This window comes from Zingiber officinale, chromosome 2B (genome assembly GCF_018446385.1).
Source record: "Zingiber officinale cultivar Zhangliang chromosome 2B, Zo_v1.1, whole genome shotgun sequence".
Taxonomy (NCBI): domain Eukaryota; kingdom Viridiplantae; phylum Streptophyta; class Magnoliopsida; order Zingiberales; family Zingiberaceae; genus Zingiber; species Zingiber officinale.
Window position 1 is genome coordinate 82,308,682 of NC_055989.1, and position 25,356 is coordinate 82,334,037.

At 37.9% G+C, this 25,356-nt stretch overlaps 1 protein-coding gene across 3 annotated transcripts; it reads right to left on the reverse strand.

Annotated features, from left to right (window-relative positions):
- Positions 1-13,477: 13,477 nt before the first annotated feature.
- LOC122046046 (1-phosphatidylinositol-3-phosphate 5-kinase FAB1B-like) lies at positions 13,478-23,826 on the reverse strand. Of its 3 annotated transcripts, none has more exons than XM_042606538.1 (12): positions 23,680-23,826; positions 22,271-22,723; positions 20,145-20,870; positions 19,377-19,530; positions 18,941-19,297; positions 17,723-18,631; positions 17,295-17,626; positions 17,078-17,201; positions 16,846-16,989; positions 15,315-16,736; positions 14,666-14,932; positions 13,478-14,277 (listed from the first exon to the last, which is right to left on the reverse strand). In XM_042606538.1, exons 1-12 carry the CDS (start codon positions 23,787-23,789, stop codon positions 13,954-13,956), a joined length of 5,322 nt encoding a protein of 1,773 aa, XP_042462472.1. In that variant the 5' UTR covers positions 23,790-23,826; the 3' UTR covers positions 13,478-13,953. The 3 variants fall into 3 exon arrangements, with proteins under 3 accessions (XP_042462472.1, XP_042462471.1, XP_042462469.1); XM_042606537.1 differs by having other exon boundaries at positions 22,271-23,275; positions 23,680-23,812; XM_042606535.1 differs by lacking the exon at positions 23,680-23,826 and adding an exon at positions 23,433-23,581 and having other exon boundaries at positions 22,271-23,275.
- Positions 23,827-25,356: the final 1,530 nt, after the last annotated feature.

Here is a 25,356-nt window from a genome sequence, read left to right on the forward strand (position 1 = left end):
ACTTCTTTCTAGAGGTCGGAGACAGTTCAGTTTAAGTACCCACTTCAAACATCTATTGTGTCCTGCAAAAGCAAAGATAGACAATACCTTCCGAACACTTTCATGAAAAGAGAAATGTGCATCACATTCTACAAATTCAATTACTAGTACCTCTATAAAATTTTCTGATAAATCACAAGAAATACTAACCTTATCGTGTTGAAAGGTACCTAAAGGTTCTATAATTGTGATTGTTACCTCCTCTTTATCAAGTAATGGCTCGGGTGAAAATTCAATCACAGGTAGTGATTCTTGGGTCCTTACCTCCATAACACAAGTCTCTACACTCTTATCATCATCATCATCAAATTTAGGTGATCCTTGGGGTATTGTTTCCAGTAAGCAATCCCCTACACTTATGTCTTTATCAAGTAATTCTTCAATTCCTGCATCATTCACAACATCTAAAGCAACAATATTAGTAGAATCCGAAATCTGAACAACTACATCATCATCACAAATAAAACTAGAGAAATCTTGTGAAGTAATGGAAGTAGGGTCTGACCTGACAAAATCTCTACTTTCCATCTCTCCACTAGAGTTTTGTGCTTGTAACTGGTTGATAGATGATGCAATTTGATCTAACTGAATCTGTATATTCTGTATCCTTGAGAATTGTTGCTCTTGATGCTCTCTCATTTGTTGCATAACCTCATTGAATTCCCATGTTGACATTCCAAATTGATGATCATTCTGTTGAAAAGGATGTGGCAAAGAAGATGTTGAAACCTCTTGAAACTCATATGAATTCTGGTAGGTTAGATATGGCTCAATAAATTGTCCTTGTGCATTTCCATACCTGAAATGTGAATGATCCATCCAATTAGCATTATAAGCATTATAAAATGACGCATACCTATTTTGTTGATTCATGGTTCGGTAAAAATGATGCTCAGGCTGAAAATACTGATTCTCCATTCCACCTCCAAAATTTTGACAATATGGATCCATGCTAAAGAAAAATCCTATTTTTACACTACAACACTAACAATCAAAATTAGAAGACTCAAGAGCATAAAGTTTCAAACACGTGAATATATGAAAATTAAAGAACTTGACAATTCAGAAATAAGCCACTATGTAAATACAAAAGATAAGCAATCAAATCAAGAAAGATGCTAACAAAATAAACCAATCAATGCGCAATCCAAAATAAACACACACTACTAGTTATGCTCCCCGGTAATGACGCTAAAATTTAGTAGTTGCCATTTTTGCATGTCACAAGGCGCTCCAAGTTAATAAAGATTGGAAACTCAACTAAACTTAAGATAAGTGATGTAGCAACAAGTCCCAAGTCATATTTTTCCGAGAATAACTAATGAATGTGTGTGAATTCTAGAATTGATTTAAATTGAATTATTACATCAACAAGGTCAATTAATGCTTTTCCATTTGATTCACATTGCAAATTGAATTCTTCTACAATCAAAAATAAGATCAAAGAAGGTTCATTCTCATCTAAACATGATTAAACTCCACCTCATCAAGTTAACAACAATTGAATTCGGATTCTAATGCATCATTAAATCAAATAATTCAATTGTTATATTTTCAATTCCCAATCACAATAACAAGGAAACTCAAAAGTTCAAACAAACTTGCAGGTATCGAAATGTCATCCAATTCACAATTACACTCTAATTCAACAATTAAACTTAAAAGCTCATTAACAATAACAATGAACAGAGGTAAACAAGCAATACCTCAAGTTAAGTATTCAACAATTAAACTCAATCATAGCAACAACAGATTCAGTGCAAATCCAATGAATCAAACAAAGGGGTTTTCTAAATTTTTGAATTGAAACTTAACACTAGTTTGAAGAAACCGAAATAGAGAATTCAAATGGAAACTAAATTGCAATCTAACCTATCAAATCTGAAGATCTGAGCAAAGGTATAAGAAATGAAAAGAAAAACAAGAATAAATTGCATTCCACAACCCAAATTCCGAAACCAAACCTCTCCTCTCTGTTGTGAAATAGAATTGCCTCTAGAAACACCCTTCGAGCAATCATCGGCGAAGAACCAAGCTCCCAGTTAGTGCAGCTTTTGATCACAGCTTCTGGGAATGCCCTTCGACTCACGGACTGGCTGGCACTCTCATCGCACAGAGATCAAATGCTAAATTCTGGAAATCGCTAAACTCAATCGATTAATCAGATCAATTCAGGTGCAACGAATGAAATGAAAGTCGAAATGAAATCGGAAGTTTTTGGGAACGCCCTTCAAGCTCCATTGGTTGATGGAAATCACAAATCGGGGAACGCCCACTGATCTTGATTGCGGATGGGAATAGAGATCCAACTACGGACTAGGGAATGCCCTCTGCCACTCTCTGACCTCGGACAATGAATGTCGGAAGCTCAGAGATCGCATTGGGGATGAAGGATGAACAGTGGAAAAAGAATCGCAAGGAAGAAAACCGAGCTCCCAAAACACTGTAGCTTCTCGAGCCTTTTAAATCAACCTCAAATCTGATCAACGGCTGAGAATGCTCTAATTTCATCTAACGACTTGATTTCAAATCTGGATCAAAAGCTTCGGATCTTCATCAACGGCTGAAATATGCTCTTCATTAGGTTGGATGGGCCGAATCTTCAACTGATGGCTTAGATCAGCTTCGATCTTGGATGAACGGTCCATAGTGCTTTTAAAGCTTGATCACCTCGTTTAGCCCTAAATTTGATCACAATTCTGATCTGATTTGATCGGATCATGATCCTTTTGATACCTACAAAGAATATATCAACTATTAGCATCAAATACCATAATTATAAGCTAATTTACAATTAAGTCCAAAATAAATGTAATGCATGAAATATGATATAAATATTGGTTTCATCTATGAACAAGATCATTAAAAACATGTATTATAAATCAAAATAATGTAACAAAATCATGGTTATCAGTAATCCAACACGTCATCGGGCAATGACTCGGTCAGCTTGTCCCGATTGATGACCTGGTTGCTCAGAGTGGTAAGGATATGACCGCTGTCCTTCAACTGGTCGAGCGCCCCATCAATGGTCAGGTTGAAGAGGCGAAGTGCCTGATTGATGAGTCGGTCATTGAAGGAGTCCAAGCAGAGGTAAGCCTGCTCCTGCATCTCCAACTGGCTAGACTCCACGCTTTGGTAAACTTCCAAGGCCGATCGAGATGCTTCTATGTCCGCCATCAGAGTGGCTAGCTACTCATCCTTTGCGTCGAGCTGGGCCCTCACTGCGGATCACTCGGCTGACCGACCCTCCCGCTCGGCATTTAGGGCAATCTCCGTCTCCTTCAAGCTCTGAATCAAGACCTGAGCTTCTTTGTTCTTGATCTCTAAATCCTCGATGACTCGGAGCTTCCTAGTGTTAGCCGAATGGATCTTTGCTTCGAAGGATGTGGCCTGCTTGTTGAGCCTTGCTAGCTGCATTACTTGCTCGGCACTCTTGCCCTTTTCTGCCTCCAGCAGCTTGGAGCTCATCTGTACGCCGACCTTTAATTGGGCCACTTCGGTGCCCATCTGCTCCAAGCGCGCCTATGAAGCAACTAATTGGCCGCTCAGAGCTTGCATCTGCTTGACTTTGTGCTCCAAATAGGCGTGCCTGTGGCACATGGTTAGACTCTCTACCCAGAACTGCAGCAACAAGAAAATTATAAATGTCGAATAGATAAAGAGTAAATGCAAAAGCAGCATACATACCTCAATGCACATCTGGGTGTGATTGTTAGCGAGCTCCCCCGGAGAGATGACCTCCGCACGGGCCCTGGCATCGACCTATATTTGTGTGAGCAGTTCTTGGATCCTTATTTGGTGCTCAGGGGTGCGGGACACTGGGTCATCCACATCACGATACTCGTCGATCGGTAAATAGATAATCGCAGTTATTTGCCTCTGGCTACTCGGGCCAAAGGTGTCTGAAGTCGCCCTGGCCGAAGACCGAGACGTCGAAATTGGTCGAATGCGGGACACTTGGGTTGTTGATAAGGATGGAGGCGACATGAAGGTGACCAGCGATGCACAAATGGTCCCTTGAGGTAGCTTGGACAAGAACAGTGTCTGGTCAAATGAAAGGAAGGTGTGAAGCACTCCCTCTGGATGTAGATGTCTCTCCTCGCTCGAAAGGTGGTCGTGAATCGCCTCTTGCTGGAGTATGCAATGCAGAAGTGGCAGGACGGGAGGACGCTTTCGCGTGATGTCTCTTATGATGTCTCAGAGGTTCGCCGGACGTAGCTGACTCCGAAGCCACCATGATCGAAATCATCGACGGTCGTTTGAGCGGAAGGTCCGCTGTAGTTGCCACTCCACTAGCAACAATCTGGCTTGATCCCCCTTCGCTCCCTAGCACTTGCGTTCCCGCCTGGCCGTCGACAAATCCTCGTGGGAGCAGACCGACAGCAGGTCGCGACTCTCCATCTTGGCCACGACCGTAACGTTGATCTCTGCATCCGCAAGCTTGCACTTGCTAGTCAAATGTGCTCGCAACATAATTCGAGCTACACAAGAGGAGAAAAATCTGTTAGATTCAAAGATTGGGAAAAGAAAAAACATACCTAGGATGGACGGAAGCTTCGTGTGGATCGAACTCAAGCCGAATACGTAAAGGACACCCTCCAACAGTAACTTATAAATATGGTAATTTTGACCGGCCAAGCTTGAAGCTGCCTAGAGATAGTCCGATCGGCTTTTGTACTTCTTGAGTGGTGGTGGGTTTGTCACTTCTAGCTGCCAGCCGGTCAAGAAATCTAACGGCTCGGAAAAGCGAACGAAGAAGTAGTGGTCCCTCCAATGCTTATTGGAGGACAACAAGTTATCAAAGAAGACCAAGCTCACTCGGGCTTAGAGCAGAAAGCTCCCCGGCTCGAACAATCTTGGATAATAAAAGTAATGGAAGAGTCGAGAAGTTAAAGGAATGTCGTACAGGTGGAACAAAACTACAACCTCACATTGCAGCCGAAAGGAGTTTGACACCAATTGATTAAGAGAAATATGAAAATATTTACAAATAGTGGAGAATAATGGATGAACAAGGAACCATAGACCGGCGGTGAACTAATCCCTAAAGAAACATAAAAAACCTGACGTTAGTGCATGTGGCCGATCAAAGGCAGAAGGAATACCAATTTGGTAGCCAGAAGGAAATTGATAAGCATATGTTTAGCTCTCAACGTCATCCCCATCGAACCTAGACTCGGTGAAAGTATACTAGAGCCCAGGAATGAGGACGGGGGGTTACGAGGAATTGGTCATCGAAAAAAGGGTCGAGGAAGAACAACGAACATATTCAAATGAAAAAAGTGAAGGACCTTATAGGAAAGATCGTCGGAGAAGAAGAAGAAGCGGAGAGAGCTTGAAGATGAAAGCGTGAGGAAGGAAGAAGACGGCGATGTACGAGGGGTTTATAAGCCTCATGACCGATCGACCTGAGCCATCCAATCCAGTGTTATGAAAAAACTAGGAGAAGATCTAACCGTTGAATTTGAAATGATACCTATCACATCGTTGGTGGATATCCGCCTATCACGTCAAGCGTGCGGCAGTAGAAAGTGGGACACATGACGTTCAGATAATGGAAGACATTAATGAGGCTTAATTAAAAGGTATGACCGCGTGCTCGGCCATAATGATCGGAGATTTGCATGGTCTTCAAGAAATCTGGATGACGTCAGGACGTTCAGCCAAGGAGGTGTAAAGAAAGGAGAAAATTCGCCAAGTGTTGTCACTCATCGTCCCGACCGGGCACAGATAAGGGATTATCACACAGTCGAACGATCAAGACACAATCTTCTTTGAAAAGTGTGGTCCGAGCGGCAGTTACAGACCTAGCCTAGCGATATGAAGCCTAACGGTGAAACTATGGAAGTCTCCAAAGACTCTACTGGTCCAGTTAGTCGGACTTGCAACCTCCTTTGAATAGACTTGAGGGGGAGGTTTGTAATGTCGCGATAAAGGGAGGGCCACCTGGCATGGGGTCAACTGCCAAGGTGAAGGTCAAAGTCAAGGTGGTCAATGCCCAGGTGTCAAAGGTTCGAATGGAGAACAATTGCAATGGCCGGTCGGGTCAGTCAGGGCCCGACCGGCTGGAGACATGTCCGAGCATACCACTCATCCAGCTCGGGATGACACGTAAGACAGCCGACGCTCAGTACGGAGCAACAGGACACCAAAGGAGATCGGATAGTTTGCTCGAACGGGGAAGGTATGTTATTGCACAGTCACCGCACGGAAAAGCAATTGAGGTCGACAGAGCTGAGGGGTCTCAGCTAAGTGGCTACCCCGCTCGGCCAAGCAGCGGGACCTGGCCATGGAGGGAGCGGAGGAGTCCTGGCCGAGCGGCTACCCCGCTCGGGCAAGCAACGAGACCACTGTAGTATCTCTCGGCATCTTTTTGGGAGATAATGTCGCTGACACGAGGCATAGTCGATAGACGAATCGTACAGCGGAAGTTTCTACTGTCTTGTCAAGGATATGCATGTCCTGTTAAGGTATGGTGTCGGAGGTACTTTCCTGATGATCCTTTCATAGGACATATTGGAGAATGTGTCCATGCCTCGAGAAGCATGCACGTCGCCTACCAAGGCTCTATATAAAGGGGGTCCATCACTGGCGGAGATATGCGTGATTACTGTTTTGCCCTAATTCTACTGTTGCTCCACTTCTTCTACAGTTCCGGTGACTGACTTAAGCGTCAGAGGGCCAAGGTTGGGACCCCTTCCCTAGCTCGGTACTGATGTTAATTATTTTGTAGAGCGGAACGAGATCTACAATCAGTCAGCAAAGCCGCCACATCCCTAGTTTTCCACCTTCCCGCTTTCGGACAGGATCAGTGTGTGTGTGTGTGTGTTTGTGTGTGACGAGTTCGGGGAGGGTTCATTGAAACTCGTAACCCACCCTGAACGCACTTCTAAACCAGGTCAATAAATTTAGACCCGCCCCATAACCCGTTTGACCTGGTTTCAACCTGCCCTGAATAGGGTGAGTTTAATAAGGGGCCGGGTTTAAACTCGCCCCATTGCCATCCCTAGACTTACCTTACTTAGCACGCAAAATCTCTTGACTCCCTTATGACCCACCAGGTATTCTCGCCAGTTGTCAGGTTCACAGATCCAACTGGACTTTGGTCAGTTGTTAGGTCATGTGGACTTAGCCAGACTTTTCGCTAGATATAGGTCACTTCTTGACCTATCTAAACTTCTACACCAACTATCAAGTCCTCTAGATCTAACTAGATTTTAGCCTGATGTTAGACTCGTCAAGTTCTACACACTTGGTAGAAAGGCTAGATCACAACAGACCTAGCTTTAATCTATTTGTCATTCATCAAAACTTAGGTTTGATCGTTGGTGCCAACTACACCGATAGAATTTTTCTATAGAAACAATCAAATTGTTCACCGAAGAAGTTTATCCCCTTATCAGTCAAAGATGCATCATCAATTAATATTGAAGTTTATAGGATAACCTTGAGTGTCGTAACATCAAAAATGTTTGTGGATCATCAATAAAATTTTGATCTCACAAAGCATATATTGCTCTAACCTTTGAATCTCGTGTTCATCATTTGAGTATATACTTATCAAGTAAGAAACATTTGGTTGATACAAAAAAAAGCTAACATATGTCTGCATCGAATGCCATCGACCTCAAATTTCCTAGAACTATAGGATATGTAGTCCCTTTGTTTGTCATGTGTGAAGACTCATGGTTTGGAGGAAGAACAACTTTGAAAATTCACCATATGGTAAATTACTAACTCAACTCGTATAGATGTTTGTTGCACATAATAACTATGACTCTCACTCATTTCACTTTGAAACTCCACCCATTTCTTTTTCATGTATAGCTTAACTATTTGAGTTTGTATTGACCAGTTTATCTTAATCCTGGGATACTCATTCATATCAATATAGTCAATAGCTAACTCATTGTGTCTTTGGTGTCTTAGTACCCTTATAAATTGGGTAATGAAATCCATTAATGAGTTCTTATTTGAGACATACCTTTTGAAAAATGAATGTGAGTTTTTAGATCTCTGACTACTTAATATTCTGGCACAAATACATGACTAAAATATGTTGATATCCACTTTTGACAACCAATTATTTTTCTCCAAATTAGCACACTTGATAACTTCTTCCTATGATTTCTTAAATTCATCAAGTATTGTAGATTTTCAAATAATAATCTTAATGCTTTGATAGTAGTCACGAAAAATCAAAGAGTTCAATTTATCTAGGAATTTGTTAAGTGTGTCACAAACAATATCAATACACTATCTCAGGCTAAACTTGGGTAATGGCTTTCGTCATAGCAGAATTACTATCAATGATGATCACGTTTGGTGCACCTTTAGATATGACTTCTATGAACTTGTTAAGCAGTCAAACAAAAGACTCAGTTTTCTTATCACTTATAAAGCCACAACCAAAAATAATTGTCTAATCATGATGATTAACTCCTACAAATGGTGCAAAAATCAACTCATATTTATTGATATTATATATCATATCAAATATAACTACATCACCAAATACACTATACGTCGTCCTTGATACATAATCCTCCCTAAAATACCTATTAAATTTATTATATGAATCAATCTCATAATCAAAGAAAAAAAAATTAAATTCTTCTCTTTCTCAGATACAAATAACTCTATCAGTGTTTCGGCATCAATATCCTTTTATTGATCCCTTAGTTATTTCTCAAAATTTTTAATATCTCTTTTGGTGCAACCTACTCGCTCAAGCTCTCCATACTCTATCTCTAATAATCATATTTGTTGACAAGTTGACACATTGACCTCTGGAAACTATTAAGTCAAAGTTTTCTTTGCTACCGAAATATTATGATGTCAGCGTAGTAAATGCACTTTTAAGGAGTATAGAGTGGATGATTATGACTTTCAATGAAGTTAGTGACAACCCAATTATGTCCAGTTTGTTGTTGACAAGTGAAATCTTTGACATACAACCAGTTCTAATTTCACCGCGTGCTCTAACATTTGTTCTTTGATCACCTTTTATATGTTTATTTACCACATTTTATTTGTATGTCCTTCTTTGAAGCATACAAATGTGTTCCAGACAACTTCATTTGTCCTTTTATTTTTCTTGTTATTATTTATCCTTGCACTAAATCCAATTTCTCATGCATATTGGTTATAGAATAAAAATACATACTATATTGTTGAGAATTTCATCCTAATTTTTGCTTTCAGTCATCTATAACTTGGAGAATGTATAGCTTCCCCTCGCTGCTATTTTCTTCCATTGCTAGAGAATGTCAAATTCTTCAATTATATGAAGTTCTCAATTAGGTCTTGTTGTAGCACAGAGATTTAAACTTATTAAACAGAGTAGAGGTTATGTTCTGGATTATCAATCTGCTTTAAACAATACATGGTATTGTAGACTTAACAATAACATATCTCATATATGGTTCAAATTATCAAAAATTAAAGATATTGCTTAAGCATTGCAATTTAAAGAATTTAAAATCCGATCCAATAATTCTTCCCAAAGTAATTTTCTCTGGCAATATTGTAAATGGACATATTAACCAGAACGTTGTAGCAGTTATAAAATCAAAGCTACTACTACATTCTAGTCCTACCACGTTACGTTGTAGCAGTTATGATTTTGTAGCTACTACAACATAGTAAAATCATAAATAAGAATGTTGTAGCAGCTATTGAATTGTAGCTACTACAATGTGGCTAGACCAGCACGTTGTAGTAGCAAAGAAAGTAAGACCAGAAGATTGATTGCTGGTCTAAGAATGTTGTAGCAACTACAAAATTATAGTTGCTACAATGTGGTAGGATCACAAACAAGAACATTGTAGTAGCTATGGGTTCATAACTACTACAATATTGTATTTGCTACAAAACTGTAGTATTTGGATGGAGTGGTAAGATGTTTAAGGTAGTACATGGGGGAACACACTACTGTTGCTACAAAACTATAGCATTTGGATGGAGGAGAAAGATGTTACGGCATGTACATGGGGAACACTCTATATCTACTACAAAACTGTAGCATTTGGACGAAGGAGAAAGATGTTTAGGGCACATTATGGGGGTATCAGCTCTACAAATGAATAGAAACAAACAGGCTAAGTGAGGCAATGTGGCACAGAGAGAGCTTATCGTCGAAGAGGGTCATTAGCAGCTCTACGAGGGGAGGCGACACCAAGGGAGATGAGGGTGTTTGAAGATATGTTCGAAATGTTTGAGTTTTTGAGAAGGAAATGGAGACAAAGGATTTAAGGGTTTTTTTAATCTGATGGAGCACTGCTACAGTAGGAAAATAAAAAAATGGTGATAGCAACACCTAAACCCTAACCGTGTGTTTGGTTCAGGGATATCACAGATAACCAAGGTTATCCGGCTATTGTAATCCAGGACAATCGTGTTTGGTTCAAGGTTTTTTTGGATTCCTAAGTTTTTCTCGATTCCGAAACGTCAGTAAATGTCATCAATCTTGGCATCGAACCTGAAATCAGAAAACAATAGGTTATCCAAGGTTTTTATCAATTCTAGAGGTTAAGATTTTTTTTTTTCTAAAATTACCCTCGGAAGGATTGAAGCATAACAGGGCAGTGCGGTGCGGAGGTTTGCTGCAAAGCTTCATGTGGTTGCGGTGGAGCGGTGACCGGAGGTAGCAGTGACCGACGGCAATAGTGGACGACGACCAGCGACAGTGGGTGGCAACGAGCGACAGTGGGCAGCGGCGGTGCCAGATCGGCAACGGGGACGGTGCGGAGGTGACAAGGTATAGTGGAGCTGCATTCGTTAATGTGTGCAGATCGCCGCAAAGCTTTGTGGTAGCTGAAGGTAGCAGTAGCAACAGTGGGCGGCGGGCGGCAATGGGTGGCGAAGGTAGCAACAACGACAATGGGTGGCAAAGGTGGCAATAGCGAGCAGCGGCAGCGGGCGAGCAGTGGCAACGGCAGCGCGGCGACCAACAGTGACAGCGATGCGCGGCGACAGATGGTGGGCGGCGGGTGGCAAGCAGCGGTAGATAGCGGGCAACAAGTGGGCGGCGACAGCAGAGGAGGAAGATGACGATGGTATGTTTTGTTTTTTTTTTATTTTTATTTTATTTTAGAACTTAGTTATTTGATTAAAACTTTAGTTAGTTAAATCAATTAACTCCTAGGTATAGTTGGAATAAATTAAATAGATATAATTGTTAATAAAATTATCTTTAAAAATCTAAAATAATAAAAAAAATCTATATTTGTTTATTATATATATTACTATTAATAATAATAATATTATTATTATTATTAAACTAAGGATAATATAATAAAATATCACACATGTACTAAACCTTCAAATAAATAAGGATTTATTACATTACCTAAATTGCACCAAATATCCTAGTTATATTTCATTCTCATAACTTTAGTTATATGATTACTAGGTAATTATATAACTAAGGTTATGCGTGATAACTTAACTAAACATGTGTGTGTATATATATATATATATATATATATATATATATATATATATATATAGCTTCCGATTATGCCAATGAGATTTTACCTTTTGGACATGTTTGGTTCAAGTTATCACACATAATCTTAGTTATATATAATCATATAACCAAAGTAATAATATCCTATTGACCGTTCGCTGCGAAACGATCCGCGACAATTTATTTTTTATTTTTTTGGTCGAGGCGCCTGGATTAAATTCAGACGTCTCGATTTTTTTTTTAATTTTTTATTTTTAAAAATAAAAAAAATCAAATCTCCTAAATATATATATTATATCCCGTGAGTACCTAAAAGATTTTATCTTAAATGCTATAATCCAAGAGGAAAACCTAAACCCTAGAAGAAAATCTTATTAGCTTAAACTCATTATAACTCAACCTCTAAATTCTAAAATCTTAAACTCTAAATACATATAATATACCCCATGAGCATCTAAATTTTTTAATCTTAAACACTATAACATAAGAAGAAAGCTTGAACCCTAGAGGGAAAATCTTATTGACTTAGATATATTATACCTCAACTCCTAAATCTTAAAATTTTGAACCCTAAATGTATATAATATACCCTAAAATAAAACAAAAAATATAAATAAATACTAAATGAGTCGAGGGACCTAGATTCATTCCAAATGTCTTAGTCATGTCACCCACAGACGCCTGGATCAATTCCAAGCGCTCCAAGTTAAGTCCGGACGAATCTACACACGAAGATATATAGATATATATATATATATATATAGATTAATAGCCTCATTGGCTATTCCTAGGTGACCGACCCGACCCTACGGAAGTTTTCTACCAGCCATCAAAGTAAATTGGGAAGCGAGCACGATAGCCAACCCAGAAGCTCAGCATCTTTTGTTTACGCGTCTCATTTAAAGAAAAATTTCTACAAATATATTATAATTGGAGATCAAACTAAAAATACCTAAATGACAACCTAAATATCGTATCATAGTACCATACCCGGGACAAAACTCAGTAATTAAATTACATAAAACACATTCAGTGCTTCGAGACAAAACGTTGGATCGATTTTTTATTTTGAAATTATGATTTGACGTATAGAAATAGAAAAGTCAACATCAAGGATGGATTGATATCTAATTTGGTGGATGTATTAGATTTGTCTTGCTGTGGAAAGGATATGTGTTAGATTTTGGGACATCTTTATAATTTAAGATGTTAATTATGTACATATAAGATGATTAAATTTAATTATTTATAGTGCATAAAACATTACTAATCCATTTGCATTATTTCTAAATAAATATTTTTATTTATGTTATCATTGTCATTTCCTTTTATTAAATCTACTAAATCAATAGGTGTACTCTCTAAATTAACTCAATTGAAGAAGAAGAAAAAGAAGACAACTCTTTAAATATGGGAGTAGTTGGTTGTCTCAATTAACTAGATTAGCTTAATCGAATAAGACCAATCGATGGCCTTTGGTTACTAATGAATCGGTTCGATTGGTAGGGCTATTATGATTTCAAAAGCTTTCCATGTAGAAGAAGAAGACAGTGTTCCTCTGGATGCAATGTACCATAGCCACTAAAGAAAAAGAAGAATGTCCTTTTCTTATCAACAAGGACAATGCAACTTGGGCAACTTTGCTTCTCAAATCACTTCAATTCAATTGGTGGGACAATACATATCCAATTTGAATTAAAAATCAAAATCGATTTGATTAAAGTGTGACAATTTCAGAGAATTTCAATTTTATAAATCATAAAGTTTCCATCATCTGCTCGATTGATCCAGATTATTTGGGTAAAAATATATTACTTTACATCACATACAGAGCACAAATCATGAAGATATTATGATTAATTTATTCATTAATTGCCTAAAAGTGGCCACTAATCAACTTAATTGCCAATAAATGTCATTGTTGCAACAAGAAAAAAGATTATTCCATCACTATGATCTGGGCTCTTGAAATACATGCAATCAGATTTATTGCGATGGCTGAAATGTACATACTTATTCTAGTGCTGCCTCTACTTCCAGTATCACATACACTACTGCCCTCTGACAATCGAGTTCATGGACACAAAAACAAATAAATGGCAGACAAAGAGCAAGTTTATGGATTTGGAGACCACTATCCATGTTTCATACCTTAGACACATAAATGGGGCATGTGTAGAGAAAACAAGGAGAGAGGCAGAAATCTAAGAACACTATAAGATTTTATATATGAGGGTAGATTTGGTGTGAAATGACACAAAAATGTGAGCAATCACCCACTGTACATTTTGATGGCATTCACATGAACAGCATGGTGCGGAGAGCAGCAAAGCAGGTTCACTTGGCAAAGACCGATCGGGCTGGCTGCAACCAGCTTGGTGTCATGGTAGGATCAGTGTAGCCATTTCAAACCTTAAAAATATGTTGACACTGGCATTTTATTAATTTGGTAAGGCAGCTAGTTGATCATCTTGGCCAAGGTCAGACTGTGATTGACTTGGTATAATGGTGGGTGGTGACCATTGATCCGGAACCACAATGAAGTACGCTGACATTGCTTTTCTGAATCTTTTTTTGTACTGCTTGGGTGAGATCACAGTAGGAGATGCGTCTTTGGGTCCTCCCAGAATCCCTGAAGCTTTCACCCATGTCTCGAGGTGCTTGTCCCACGTATATTGCCGCATAAAATCAATGATCCCAAGAACCAGCTCATGCTTGTTCTCATCCACCCCCACGAGCAAAGAGTAATCCATCACATCAACAGACTACAAGAAAACATGAAAAATGTCAACAAAAGAGTTGGGAAAACAGAAGGAATTAGAAAGGATGGGGAGCATTCAATGCTAGCAGTTTCAATCACTTTAGTATTCTTAGTAGTTGACAAACAATTATCATATAATCTGAGTTAAGAAAAATATTGTATAGGTTGGAGAAGTAGGCTTTCTCCAAATTGTAAATTTTTTTCAGCAGAGAGAATGCATTCATGTGGGAACTAGTCATCATTTACTTTCTCAGTTTTTACCCCGTCCAAGTAGATATAAGATTTATATTTCACAATTCCAATAATTTGCAGAAATTGGTGTGTTCATAAAGGACCTGTTTCCTGGACAATATTTGTAATGTAAGGAGCAGGCCTATAAAAACAGTACTTACCGCAAGAAATGCAGTGTCATTCCACACTGCTCTTTCCAGAAGTCTCTTTGCTTTGTTTCCAACAAAAATTGGAGAAGTAGGCATTGCCTCGATCAAATTTTGATCAAGCAGCACCTTATTGTTACCGCTTGAATCTGCATTATATCGAGACCTGGAAGATCCTTTAAGGTCATACAACCACTTGACACTCCTTCCATATAAAAGGTTCTCCATTACAAGAACATCCATCTTAGTTTCTTTTCCACCCTTCGAGCTTTTGACTGCAACCTTATATTACAATAAAAAGAAAATGTTTGTCTTAGAAAAGGATAAAGTACTGCTTGCACATGAAAATGGTTAATAAGAAAAAGATCTATCCAGATTGGTGGTCATGTTCATGTCAGCATACAAAATAAAGGAGGCTGTTTTAGTGAGGGATTAATAAGAGCAAATCTGATGCTTTCAGTTTATGCTTCAAGAAGTGTGATGTCAATTGTTAAGAAGTGTGATTGATATAGTGAATAGGCACACTTTTTCCCCCTAAAGCAATCTAAGAAGCATAAGAGGACAAATTTTAGACAGATTAGGATTTTTGGTAACTGCACTGCCACCAGCTTCAGTAAGAAATATGGAAAATCAGATATGAAAAGAGGATGAAAGGATTAGATACCTGATAAATGCCGAGAATCTTTGCCAAACATGTTGGACTCCCAGTTCTTATGGATTCAGTTAGATACTTGAAATACTCTGGGGCAAATTTAATAAATGATTCTAATTCAGTCTTGGTAACCTGCTTTATAATGAATCTATCATCCAGAGACTTAGCAAAAAAGACATTGCTCTTCCCACCTTGTGCGCCCCATTTTTTGCATCGACTAAGAGACCTTATAAAGTCTAGTTCAGATGGGCAGCAAATTCTCCTTAATGCTTTAAACTGTCTTGCATAGTAGCATGTCACACTATACCTTGTTGCAAAAGAGACCCTAACATGCATTGATTTGGTGGATGCAAGTGGATCTACGGTCAGGGGGCCCTTGCTAACCGCTATCGACAAGGTGCTGTCATCAATGGACCCGAAACTCTTAAAACTTTCAAAAGGAATATCATCAAATGATTGAAAGATGTAAGAGTTTCCATAATCCTTGGTGGTAAAAGAAATTGGAGACTCCCTGCCATCTCTTAGCTTCTCAGCCTCATCAGATATTTGAGATTGGTAATCAGCACAAACAAGAGCATAAGCTATGACGCTTGTTGGTTCATCATCATATATTGGAATGACAGTATCATTAACGCCGAGGGGAAGAAACAGACTTCCCCATCCCTTCTGCAATAACTCCTTAAATATATGTATATTTTCAGGATGATATGCACCAAGGGCACCATCAATATCCTTGTTGAAAGAAGCATAGAGGTCAGATATAGATGTCATGATACAGACAGATGCATCTTCAGCATGGTCGCCTGATGGCCCTGCTCTAGAAGTATTTGAAGATGCTGTTGAATTTGAATCAATGTGACAGCTTTCTTCAAAATTTTTGGAAGATGAAATCACATGAGTTGTTTCATCTAGGTCTTCTGGATTCAATTTGCTTGAATCAACTAATGTAGGGCCATTGTCACCTATCCACTTTGCATCCAAGGTGTTAGAGAGCTCATCCATGACAGGAAATTGCCCATCAGAAACAACCTTACATGGACCAACCTTCAATTCTAGAGAATCAATCTGATCGCTTGCACTTGTGCTAGTAGAGAGAACTTTGGCGCTCTCATGTTCTAAATCTAGTTTCTCACGATCTGAAGGTTGCTTGCATTGATCATTTTCATCTTTACTTCCGCTCCCATTATGGGATTCAGCAGAGGCTATAGAAACTGAAGAGTCTGACTTTGTGAAGCTCCTTCCTACCCTAGGAGCTAGATCCTCTTTATTCCTGATCGGCAAACCTTTACTACATGCAGTAGCAGCAAATTTTATTCGTTTATCCCATACATAGGACAGGAACAGCAATTTCCTTTGCAACTTGTTAATTTCAAGAATATCAACAAACGGCTGCACATCTGTTTCCTCCTGTTTAGATACTGTCCGAATAGATTCCTGAAACCAGTAAAGTAGCAGATATCCTCATCCATATGAGAAAGAAGTCATTGCATGAAGACATGGAAAATTATATAAAAGAAAAGAGGCAGTAATTATGTTTCCTCACCTCAAACTCTTCTTTCTCTTTCTTCAAAATCCCTTCAAGGACTTTTATGTTTCCATCATGAGAACCAACGTCAAACATTTTCTCTTCAAGTTGGTGCAGTGTTTTTTGCACTTGAGTGAAGAAATCAAGTGCAATATCACTCAGCTGTCAAATTATATAAAATAATTAAGTTAACCACCAATAGTGTTGAATAATTCTGCACTAACCATTAGTGCTGGTAGTTAAATGAGACCTTATCTGCTTCTTCTTGCACCCAATCTTGATGTTGGTAGTTAAAGTCCAGAATCGAAGGTGGCAAATAGACAGAGTGTACATTGATCGGTGCATATTTGAAGCAAGCAACCATTTCCCCATATCTGGTCATGTAGGGACAAACATCAATGATGAACAAGAACAGTACAAATTATCTTTTCAAGTGTTAAAAGAAAATAAAGGTAAAAGAAAAGTACCCGTAAAATCGTAGACAATCCCTGTGTAGTGAATGACCACAGCTAGCTACTCTACTTGCAGCGGCATGATTTGAAAAGCTAAGCTCCAAAAATTTACCAAAAGACAAACCCCAAGCAGCATCAGACATTACAACTCTTGGACTGGCAGGAGGTAGTCCATTAGCTCGTGGGCAACGTAGGCACCTATGCCACATCCATATCTTTCCGTCATGTGCTCCTGGTAAAACAAATTCTTCAAGCTTCTGAACTGATATTGTCAGACTACCTTGGCGATGAGTATAACAATATATATGAGCTTCTGATGGCATCTCACAGGTGCGACACTTGTAACTCTGAAGTACATGGTGTTAGAATAGAAAGCTACTTCAGATAAATCACTCTAGGAAACACACATGTAAAGGAAATAAAACAAAATAAAAAATAGAAACCTGATTAAACAGGTGGTCTCGTAAGTATCTCCCAAGAGGCCTGTCAAAACTGCCATAGTATTTGAAGCGGAATAGATGTGAACGTTCACAAACAGTACCTTTCCAAACACAACGTGAAGATAGAGAAACCAGAATGCTCTGATGATCTGATGGAGATGGTGGGAATTCTTCCTTTGTAATCAGGTCATCATTTCTTACATTATCTTCTTGTATTTTTATAGTTTTTAAGTCATCTCTTTGCACATCACAGTTTGTCCCCCTAGCATCCTTTAAGGTTCCTATGCTTTTGTGAAAGTTGGGTGTTTGGGATGGATGAATTAGAGTTGTTTCGTTATGAATTTCCATGCATCCAGGTTCATTACCCCTTAAAAAGCCTGTGTTATTCTGTTCTCCAGAATGACATGCAGAATGGCCAAAGAAATATCTTGGATCTGGGACTGGGTGAGACAAAGAAACAAAAGGAGTTAGGCGTTGCTCTCCCATGTTATTCAGTTGGTTGCCTCTGTCAACCAAAAGATCATGCCTACTTACAGCTGTACTGTTAGAGTTAGGGAGAGACAAATTGGTCTGAGAAATATTATATTCAGAAGAAAGTGGTAACGCTGATCCAGTTTCTGCTCCTAAATTGGAATCTGATTTACCAGAAGTTTGAACAAGATTATTAGATTGTGACTTATCAGCTGGAGAGGTTATGAAGCCAGGAACTGTGGATATAGATCGGTTTATGATTGAGGGTTTATCTGGAAGTGCAACAGTAATGGGAGATTTCAACGGAAGTTCTGGAAGAGATGCCCCCTCATCAGCAAGAAAAGATGTTTCCAATGCCAAATGATATGCTGCAAAAACTCCATATTGAAGAACATGTTTGATTTTCTTCAGCTCATCGCCACTGGCACCCTTAAGTAAAATCTGTAAAACAAAAAAAGGATACTCAGATAAATCTTTAAGGACCTTGTGTCTTAAAAACTCAAATGAGAAAACATCAGCATCAATGTAGCTGTCTTCAGAAACATAAAATAACTTGAGGAAGCAACATCATATTAAAAGGGGGAAAAAAGTAAGGGGGCAGAAATTAAAGAACCAGTAAAATCAATTGCTCTTGAGTTTGCTTTCTTCAAGAGTTGGCCCAATAAAAATGTCAACAATAATGTTTGAGTTTGCAACTATATGTACATAATAACTAAAGTAAGAAATAAACCATGAAACTTGAGCACTTACCGTGCACCCCAAGGGTTTTGGGCATCCCCTAAAAAACATCAATGTTTTTATGGGTTTCTTCCCCTCCTGACAGGCACTGTCATGTTCTTCAATGAATTTCTCCACATGAAAGATGTCACAATGCCCTAGCTTAGGAGATGATGAAAGACGATCAAGACGATCAATTGAAGGGACAATCTCAGCACCAGTGCAGCGTGCAATACGCTCTAGAAGCGGCTTTTTGATATTCAAAACAAGTGAAATATTTTTAGCAAGAAGATAATCTTGAGCAAAACGTGAAACTGATTTCTCAACCAAAAGAACATTGGGGTGGTGAGCATCTATCTTTGCAATTGCCATCTTTAAGTGATCCATTTCCTGAATAATTTATGAAATATGAAATACTAGTTAAGCATCTACATGAAACATGTATGTCAAGAATAACGGCCCAACAAACCTGCTGCAACAGAGTATCAATACTAGAAAACAAATTAGATACTCGCTGATATTCAAGAGCTCCACCAAGGAGTAGAAAACGAGCTTTCTCAATCCTTGAAAGCATGCGTCGGTTAGCCACATTCTTCTTGCACACAACTCCTTTCACCACCATACTAAAAGAAAACAAGGGAAAAAATTATGTTAAGAATCAAGGAAACATCCAGCAATACACAGACCAAATCAAAAATCATGATAACTGATCCTATGACAACAATGTGCACCATTTATATTTCACTATCATGAGGGGCACATCCCATTATGGAGAAGGATCATTTGCAATTATTAGTGAAGTCAACTTAAAAAAACCATCATGGACTATATGTATATACTCATGGCATGAGAATTGGTGAGAATATTTTAAATAGAAACACTTTAAATACTTGAATATTTAATGTACTTTGATGTGTAGCAGTTATTAGTAGTAACTAACTATTTATATTTTTCTACTTTTGTTAATGTAGTTGTCTACTGATGTAGATCTAGGTCTTTTAGTCGTCCAAAGTTTAATTAAATTTTAGTTTTTTATGCACTCACAAACAATGTTTTGGTCACATCTTACACGATAATATCCAAATGTATTTTATTATCTTGCTAGAAATAAATTTCAAGGGCATAACATTTCAATGGATAATTTTTTAGTGAAAGATATTCCTAGAAATTTGAACCTCCATACCAAATGATCCCTAAAAGTCTAATCAGCATTTCAAAGCATTGAACATCAGCGTACCTATCACTGCGATGCCCACAAGCTAGGCACTTAATCTTGACATATAATCCAGGATCCATTCCTCCACCACTACTAGTGTCTGGTTTAAGAAGTGTTGCTGCTTCCCATGACAAAGAGGTTAGTATATCTAGCCAGTTTTTCTTGTCTTCTTCTTCAGAAATAGGTAAATTTTCAACTTGAAGAAGTTGAGCCACCAAAGCCCTAAAGTGTCCTTCAACAACATTTTTCATGGCTTTCTTATGTTCCTCAATGGATCGGTCTCTATTTCTGTGTTCAAAACTTCCAAAGCTATTTAATGAACGCATATAGCGCCACTCTCCTGCAGTATCATCTTCTTCTTCATCAAATAAAACAGCTTCTTTCTCATCTTCTTCATCTTCAGGCTCTGGAGGAAGCCAAAGTTGTTTATTGCTCTCAAAATCCATAGGTTCTGCATCAGTAGCATCCGCACCAAATATGGAAGATGAAGTATCACATTCAACATTATTTACTGTACAATGTTCTTCTACCTTATCAGTGCTTAAATGAGTTTGGCAGTTTCTGTTGTCAGGCAACAGAACAGTGATTTCATGTGTACCAATATTTCCTTCAGCGGCTTTCTGTGATCCGCAGGTCTTCCCAGATTCGTTGAATTCAAGCGGCCCATAGAATTCATTAGAGTTAACATATGTTTGTTCTTCTGAACCCCACCGACATGTTCCATAATCATCTTCATCATCATCACTCCTGTATAACCAGAGGAAAACTACAAATTTAAGTTTAATTCTCCGAAATAACTTTGAAGATAGAGAATCTCCAATAAATAAGAACGCCATAAAATTTCAGGAAGAAGAAAATATGACATCCTGATGACAGTGATTAAAATGTAGACAAAGTTCTATCAACAACAACAATCAAGCCTTATGCCATAGGTAGGGTCGGGTAGACAAAGTTCTATCATTCAAAATAATTTTATGAGCAAAACTTGTCTACAACAGAAACCTAAATTTAGAATCATTTACAAATTTTAAACTAGTCAGGATTTTTTTAATATAAGGCATCTAATTTGCAAATAAATTTTATATAACACGCCTTCTAATAAAAATTTATATAGTTGTTCCTCAAATTAATTATCAAATTCAATAATTGACTAATAATAATAAATTTAAATCTTAGCACACCTTCTAATAATTATTTATTAAATTATTTAGTTTGATTTTAGATTTTCTTTTTTTTGTTTCTCTTTTCAAACAAAATCAATGTGTTCATGAAAGTTGATTCCACATATTCGCTCGTGGATAATTCCTCAATTCAATGCACACTAATTAATTAATCAATATTTTAAGTTGATATAAATAAGTGGAATCATTAAAACACCAAAGCAAGAGCTAGGTGGAAACCAGAAGTATTGGATAAATTAACATGTTTGTTTCAAAGTTCATGTATTACTTTATCAAAAGAAACAAAAGATTAAAAAAAATGCTTTCTTTAATTTAGACTTCATATATGTACGTTGAACTATAGTTACACTTAGGTTGCTCAATACACAAGTCATCAACTCGCTATTTCAAAAAGTAAAGTTCATTCAGTTCACCAGGTTGAACAAGCAACAAGATGGCCTTTTTTTAATAACATTGCCTTGTTAAATGTAGCACAATTTTAACTCATCTATGCACCAATTTGCATAGGTTAGGTCTTGGTTAAATAAAATTTAGTTATTTATAATAGCAGAAGTAGCGTATTTCCCTTTGGCTATTTCAGAAATAATGAATTACAGCCAGTTCCTCCGAGTTCAACAAGCTTAAAAATAAAACAATGTGGCAGCCCCTTTTGGATTATGACGTGTTTGTTAAAGGTACAATTTTATCTAACTTAATTCATTTTGAGCCGAATTGTATAGGTTAAGCGTCAGATGAACATATAGTCACCTGCTCTAATCTCGTGGATTAATATGCAACCATATTTAGAATCTGATAGGACCCTAAGTCCAATCACAATTGAATGATATGAGGATTTTATGGCATACAATGACATAAGCAGAAAGTTATCATATGGACATGCATGAATATCATGAGACATTATCAATTCCATTGGCAAGTGAATAGCATGCTGCTATAGAGATAGTGATATTAAAAAGATAAACACACCTGTTTAAGGAAAGTTCGAATTGAGTTGGTGAATGGTCGCCCTTGTCAACCAAGGAATCCATGCAACCCTCTCCTATCAGTAAGTCTTGTTTGTCAAAGCAATTTTCCAACTGAACAGAATGGCTGGGACTGAGAGCAGGGCCAGAGGACACTTGCTGGTAAGCTCCGCCTGAGTATGTGAAAGAAACTGCTGTTGACAAGCTACTGTTACCAGCACCACTGGACTTTGTGCTATCAAAACTTGCATTTGAAAGGGAAGGAGTAAGGATTGGGTTTGGTGGTTCTGCTTCATTTCTTGAGGTGGTCACATCCTCCCGCTGCTTGAAGCAAAAATTGCACACACGAATAAACTCCCCTTCCTCCTGGAAACTCTCCGAGTCATACAAATTTATAGGGACAGAATTTGAGGTGCACTTAGCACAGAAAATGCGCCCACACTTCCGGCAATGGTGCCTGCGATTGAAAATTGTGAACTGTGAATCACATTCATAACATACCATACAACTATCATCAGGCATCCAAAAGGCCCTTGAAATTGAATCTGGCTCGGTCTTTGAAGTAATCCAGGATTTCGCTAACTTTAACAGATTAGGGAACCTCTTTCCAAAGGGTTCCATAGACGATGGCCTTTCCTAGCCCTCTCATTCTGATTTGTTCATTTGTTGCTAGCCAAAACGATTGAAAATTTCACTAAGCAACCAATTCTGATTCAGATTTCCCCAAGAGAAACTTTAGGCCACTCAGTCAAACTCCCTACAAAATTTTATGACGACAAGTAACCCTGTCCAACTCAAGAGAAGAAGACCCGAACTCCCCCTTCAAGAAGCCTCTTTTCTATCTTATGAGGAATCAACAACAACACTCTAACTCACTTCATGGTGAACAACCGATTTCTTTTCAAAACATGCACTGCGATACAAAACTCTGATACAATCATGCAAACCAATCCGATAGCACTTCCTAACTCGAAATGAAGAACTCAAACCAACACCTTAGAAACTATATCTGCAACAAGAAAAAAAATATATAATCTTGTCAATTTCCTAGGGGAAAAAATCACCCGGAGAAGGGACGAAAGCAACAAGCGGAACAACAAGGACCCCAAAATATCAAAAGCGGAACAACAAGGACCCCAAAATATCAAAAGCGGAACAACAAGGACCCCAAAATATCAAAATCGGAGACGATCCACGTCCGAAGAACTCGACGGAAACACTGCAATCCACTCGAGTTCTTCAAAGGACACCAGGGAAGACGAATTGGAGTGGAAGAGATCGGCCGCCACACGTGATCCTCTCCTCGTTTCAGGAAGCTTCCGAGTGGAATCGGATCGATCTCCCAACCGAAATCACGGAAATTGAAACCAATAAGGCGCACAAAAAATCGCAGAAAAAGACGAAAAATCGCACCTTTCTCCTCCTCGACCACCTTTCTCCGCTCCGCTGCCCTTCCCTGCTTCGGGTTTCATGTGGAGTGGATGCAAAGACCGAGAGTTGAAGCCCACATCATTTTCTCTCATCCTCTTTTATCGTCGCAAATACCTACCTTCCTACCCGCTCCCCAATTAGCCGAATCTTTCAGGTCCCATAGAGTTACAGGCAGACGCACTTTGTCTCCATTAACGGGTCCACTCCAAAACTTTTCAAATTAATTTTATTTCTCCCAAAGCGACTTAATTTAATTACGCTTCTATTTCAAACGCTAATACTGATTATAATAATTAAAACAGAATCTAATTATAAATTATGTTTGTCGTTGCCGCCGTTCCAGTCTGATATAAAAGTACTTTCAAATTTATTAACTACTCTTCGAAAGTTAAACCGCCACGTTTGCGATACGATTTAAAAGTTTAATAGCATCTAAAATATAATTTAATCGTAATATTTAATTATTTACATAAAATCAACCTGTGGTTACAGCTATGAAAGTCATAACAATATAATTGTAATTATTTATTTTAGTTTAAAATTTATCTTAAAACTCCTTTCCTTTTGATGTGATCGACTATGTCGTTTTTCCTTATGTTTATCAGTGAGCTCGAGAGATTAGTGATGTATGCGTAATTTATCATGAACGTAACTGATTTATTAAATTTAAATCATGTGTTAGTCATTAGTATTAGAACTAATAATCCTTATACGTGTGCGGACGAGTTGAGCATCCAAATGTCCACTGATGTGACTTAAAATGATTAATCTACGGCAACATTTTCTTTTGTGTAACTGATCATTTGTTTAATTCTATTGCTTTTGATATTAAAAAACACAAATTTGCCATCCAAATTCTGTTGGAGAAGTAGCATTGTTGCTCGGTGACTGATCTGATTGTCAAGTTGAGGAAAATAAATCGAAATTAAGAAAGTGGCTCTCCGATGACGGCGCCACCGCCTCCCCCGTCCGTCGAAGATTTACCGCTCTCGTTCTGTGTCACCGCCATGTCCGGAAACGACTCCAAGTGACGTCAGAGTTAGAGGCGATGGCGTTGGCCACCCCTCCAAAGTTTTTAATATAAAAAGAGATAAGGGTATAGAAATAATAAATTTTGTTGTCTGACCAATTAGAAAATGAATTGCAATGCATGTAATATTAAGTTATAATTAATTATTAATATGAAGAGAGAAATTTACTTTAATACTTTGATAATGATGTTAAAAGTATATTTTAGCGGGCCATATTTTAATAATTTAATATTGCCCATATAGAAATGGAGGGTGAATGCTTGGGCTTTCATTCTAGAAATATTCATCTAGTTAAATCTATATGAATTTATTAAATATTAAACTTTTAATAAAATAAATAAAGAACAATGATATATAAGAGGAAAAATCTCAAAGATAAATATCTAAAAACTGATGGGCTACAAAAGTTAAAATGATAAATCATGAATATATATGTCTATCTCTCTAAGATTTTTGTCCTTACGAATCATTACTTATAAATAAATAAACAAATTAAATTGAAGATGCTTATTTAAAATTGAATTGGGACGGAATAAAATTCATATAGGTACAAAGATAGAATATGTTGGTTAAAATTTAAATTGATTTAAATTTTATTTAACCATGTTATAGTCGAATTAAATTTAAT

Excerpts from the sequence above, each read along its gene's own strand:
- LOC122046046 (XM_042606537.1), bottom strand. The coding sequence starts at position 22,887 with ATGGAACCCTTTGGAAAGAGGTTCCCTAATCTGTTAAAGTTAGCGAAA. Across the intron at positions 16,737-16,845 it reads AAGAGAAAGAAGAGTTTGAG|GAATCTATTCGGACAGTATC; the intron begins GTGAGGAAACAT and ends TACTGGTTTCAG. Across the intron at positions 14,278-14,665 it reads ATGACACTGCATTTCTTGCG|TCTGTTGATGTGATGGATTA; the intron begins GTAAGTACTGTT and ends GTTTTCTTGTAG.